Below are 4,380 nucleotides of genomic sequence, written 5' to 3'. Positions count from 1 at the left end.
TAGATCATGATTTTTAATGTTGAAATCTTTTATGAATTGTTTAACTTTATTAAATTCTTTACGTAGTTGATCACTTGATCTCTTAACTTTTTTAATTTATTTTATATTCCTTCATTGAAATTATTAATTTCTAATATTTTGTTTACCATTTCTATATCATTTATAGATAAATTTAGATTTTCTAATTTATTTAATAAATATAGTGACATTCAATTTAATTGATTATTTCTCCACATGTTTGAATCATTAATAAGATCAAAGAATTGGAATCTTTTTATTAGAGGCTTTGGTAATTTATTCATTGTACCATCTTTTTAATAATTCATTAGATTTATAAGATATTTATTACATATAATATCTCTTATAATTCATGATACTAAACTTAGATTACAAAATCTGTGTGATGGCATTGATGATATGTATTTAAGAAGGAAAATAGATTGAATGTGTGTGAGTGTGTGTGTGTTAGAAGAAAAATTTAGTTTGTCTCAAGAGAGACAAGAAATTATAAATGTAAGTGCAAAAGTATATTCAAAATTTGTGGATCTTTATGAATATAATAATCATTTAAATCTTTATAAAAATGTTGTAAAAATTTTATAAAGTTTAAAAATAAATGTAGAAAAGATGGATGAAAAAATTATTTAATTATAAAAAATTAATGAGAAAAAATAAGTAAACGTACGATTAGAAATAAAATTTTCTATAAATATCTATTTCACCTGTACTTTGTTTTGTGTTAAAATTATTTTCATCCATTAAATTTAAAGAATATCAAAATCAATGACCTATATTCATTGGTTGTTTGTTAGATTATATGTAACGTAAGCTTTTCCTATTCATAGAATTGATTGATTGAATACGGAAAATGAAGCTGAAAATAGAGCACGTATATCAAGAACTGTATAAATCTTGTCTCATCCAAGGCCTTCGCAATATGACATTGAATGTTAATTTAAATTGAGGGGAAACAACCTCAAGTAAGTTCTAAAGCATGAAATAGGAAATACTGACAGTGTATATGTAAGAATAATAGTACTTTTTTCGTACGTCACAAATCAATTCAAATTTGAAGGTACACAGTTTTACATTATCCTAATGAAGTAATGAATCTTGCATTGTAACTATACATGTTCAACTTAGATTTTATGCGAACGTTGCGTAGATAAAGATAAACAAGGATTAGATCTCTATATGTGTGTGTGTATTATAATTTGTGATGAGTTAAAATGCTGTAACGAATTAATGATGATAAATATTCATCATCCAGTGAAAATTATATACAATTGTAGCTGCATAGTATTGTATAGCAGATGTTAAGGAGATTATAATTCATTGACTGAAAATAGTTCTTAAGCTGACTCTAAATATAAGTTAGATCTTTGAACTTGTATATATGGTATTAAAGGTAAACTCATGCATAATTTGGCTAGCTATACTATTTGTCTACGTGACAATAATTAAATAAAAAGTTTAGCATGCAAGAGACGGCACTATTAAGCAAGATTATTCTACATCGATAAGGAATAATTCATGGCAATTTTTCGAGTATGAGGATGATGAATTAGGCTAATAAACTTCTTTAGCTTTGAAACAAAATTTTATAACATGCTAATATCTACATTAGAAAAATTATACTATAAGGTAAATTAGACAGGATAACACTGGTCCATACTGTATATTATATGATGCAAAATGCTGGTGGGTTTCAATGTCTACAGTGATCGATACATATAATTTAAAGGAGCCCAACCCAGACACAAGACGCACAAAGAGGCAGCCATATTCTACAATATAACCTAATAGACCAAACCAAACTCGTATCCTTTACAAATTCAACCAATTAAGCTCTTCCTCCTCTTGCCTTTCTGCTAGCTAATAGCAGCAGTAACACTAGCTAGCTAGTAGCTTTAATTTATTCATGGCAGGTAAGGAGAAAAACACAAGCTTTGCTGATAATACTAATCAAAATTCGTGCGACCCTTGTAGATCTTTCGGTCAGAAGTGCAGTCATCTTGTGAAGAAGCAGCGTGCAAAATTCTACATCCTCCGCCGTTGCATTGCAATGCTTGTCTGCTGGCGTGAACGTGGCGATCCATGAGTTTCTTCTGTACTTTGTTATAATTCATCGCTTAATTATTATTATTGATCTCTCTCTCGTCTCTCTCTCTCTATATATATAGGAGTGTGATATATTTTGCAATTGTGTAGCTGGTCATTTTAATTAAGAGAACTCAAGTATATATAGTATTGATGGATTTATTAATTAGCTTCTCAAATAAATAAATTATTGTAGATCTGTCCAGATTTTGATATTTTAGTTCTGTTGGAGCTTGATTGATTGCCCTTACTTCTCTTTCATTTGAAAGAACGATTATGAAGAGGATTTAAGGCCTGTTAGAAAATTCTCAAAGTGAGCTAATAACCAATTGATGAAAGAACTATGAATTTTTTCTGCTGGATAAGAAAAGTAATTACTTCAAATAGAAATTTTAGATTCTCATTTCTTTTTTCATTTTGTTTATTTTTTGCACTGGTTCTTCACATGACATTTTAATTGGTTGCAGAGAAAGTGAAGAATTTTTTCTTTTTTGGGAGTAATATGGAAGATGCAAAAACTATATCTATTGATATTGTATCATTGGTTTGCAGAGAAAATAAAAGAGCTAAACTGAATATTCATTTCTTACTTTGCAGCTGCTTTTTACTTTTTCTTTTCTTTTCATATCAATCAAACTGATTGTATAATTAACTTCATTTGATAAAATTGATGATTGTTACTTAGACATAGGAACACTTCATCTGTAATGAAGAAGAGAAGACAATTGTTTAATTTTTTATTTTGTTTTGTTTTCTCAAATTGGCTGCCCATCACACACCCTCAACTTTCAAATTGTATATGATTTGTCAATTCAGACAATGTAATCACAAGGACTGAGATGCTAAGGGAACATCAGACAAGAGCAAGGCGAAAGTTTTATAATTATATTGTTGGGGCCATCTTTCAATTTTTAGTCTTATTGTGTCCTCAAATCCCACCATATTTTGCTTAAATGTTTCTCCGTGTGAAACAAAATCCAACGGCCACGATCAACTGGAGCGGATGGCCATATATGATCACCCATTATGCTAAAATAGTAAAATATAACTCAATGATACAAATTAACTGTTATTTAATTAACTAATTAAACTAATTGGAATATTGCTTTATATTTTTTATTATGAGATTATCTTTATACCACCCCGTTATATACAGACTAGTTGATCTGGACCAATATGAGATTACTTCTATAACACCTGTCATGAGACTAGTTTTGAGAACTATATATGCATTGAATTAATGTAATGGTCACAAGTCACTGTGTACTGGGGATGTATATGTACATGCATGCCTAGGCTAATTAATTCTCAAAGAAAAATGGACCTAACTTTGACTGCTATTCGTAGAACATATTAATGGAAAAATAATAAAGGATGGTGCATAGAAAGGCGAAAAGAATAATCAATGCCGTTGATTCAAATACTTGTTGAACTAAAAGCATAAGAGAAATGCACATAAATAAAACCTCAACTTTTCGATGTGGGACATATATATATATCTGTATTTTTCCTCGATAAATAACACCATTTCTATGGCCAAAAAAAGGCAGCAGGTACCTCAATCAGCAGAAGGGAAGACGGTTATGGTTAAAATTGAAAAGTTGAAGATAGCAAAAGGCAATCGGTTATTAGTTGTTACCGTGACCGTTAAAAGGGGAAAAAAAGGCAAAATACAGTTCAACCCCAACTATTCACTTTAATGGACAATTAAACCCTTTTTTTTAAAGAATACGCATCCAAAAACCCGTCGGACATGAGATTATCCCCATCAGACCCCGATCACTTGCAAACCAGTGTTGTTAAAAACTTACAAATACGATATTATCCCTATTGTCTCTTTAACATCCTGTACTAATTTTTTTTAACTGGTCTTTGACATGTTAAAAAGTAATATGAAACTTATTTGTATATAAGTTTAGCTCTAATTTCATATAGAAGCACATGAGTTTAATTCATAGTCAAAAGTAAGCTCATGGACTAAGAGCTGTCTAAACTTACATATTTAGTCCAAAAACTATATCATATCATCTAAGGTGGGATTATCCCCTCATATTGTTTAGTTTCGTTATTGTATTTAACATTTAATTTTAAACTAATTTAAACATGTTTTTGCGACAAAATTTAAACCTGTCGCCAATAATGATTTGACATATGTCAGCAGCAACGATGTCAATGGCTATCATCACCAGGCACAATGACGGTGAGCTTAGGGAACATTGAGCATACAGTCGCAATCTAATCTTTTTTGTATGTACACGTTTGGTCTGTTTTACGACCGGA

At 30.0% G+C, this 4,380-nt stretch overlaps 1 protein-coding gene across 1 annotated transcript; it reads left to right on the top strand.

The window, feature by feature from the left end:
* The first annotated feature begins 1,783 nt into the window (after nucleotides 1-1,783).
* LOC102612545 (small polypeptide DEVIL 16) lies at nucleotides 1,784-2,299 on the top strand. Its single transcript, XM_015525469.3, has one exon. The coding sequence runs from the start codon at nucleotides 1,922-1,924 to the stop codon at nucleotides 2,099-2,101; it is 180 nt and encodes a 59-aa protein (XP_015380955.1). The 5' UTR covers nucleotides 1,784-1,921; the 3' UTR covers nucleotides 2,102-2,299.
* Nucleotides 2,300-4,380: the final 2,081 nt, after the last annotated feature.

This window comes from Citrus sinensis, chromosome 6 (genome assembly GCF_022201045.2).
Source record: "Citrus sinensis cultivar Valencia sweet orange chromosome 6, DVS_A1.0, whole genome shotgun sequence".
NCBI classification, from domain to species: domain Eukaryota; kingdom Viridiplantae; phylum Streptophyta; class Magnoliopsida; order Sapindales; family Rutaceae; genus Citrus; species Citrus sinensis.
The sequence above is the reverse complement of the archived record's forward strand: the minus strand, read 5'-3'. Positions and strand labels throughout refer to the sequence as shown.

What these genes read in the sequence shown, in the direction of transcription:
- LOC102612545 (XM_015525469.3), top strand. Translation starts at nt 1,922, where the DNA reads ATGGCAGGTAAGGAGAAAAACACAAGCTTTGCTGATAATACTAATCAA.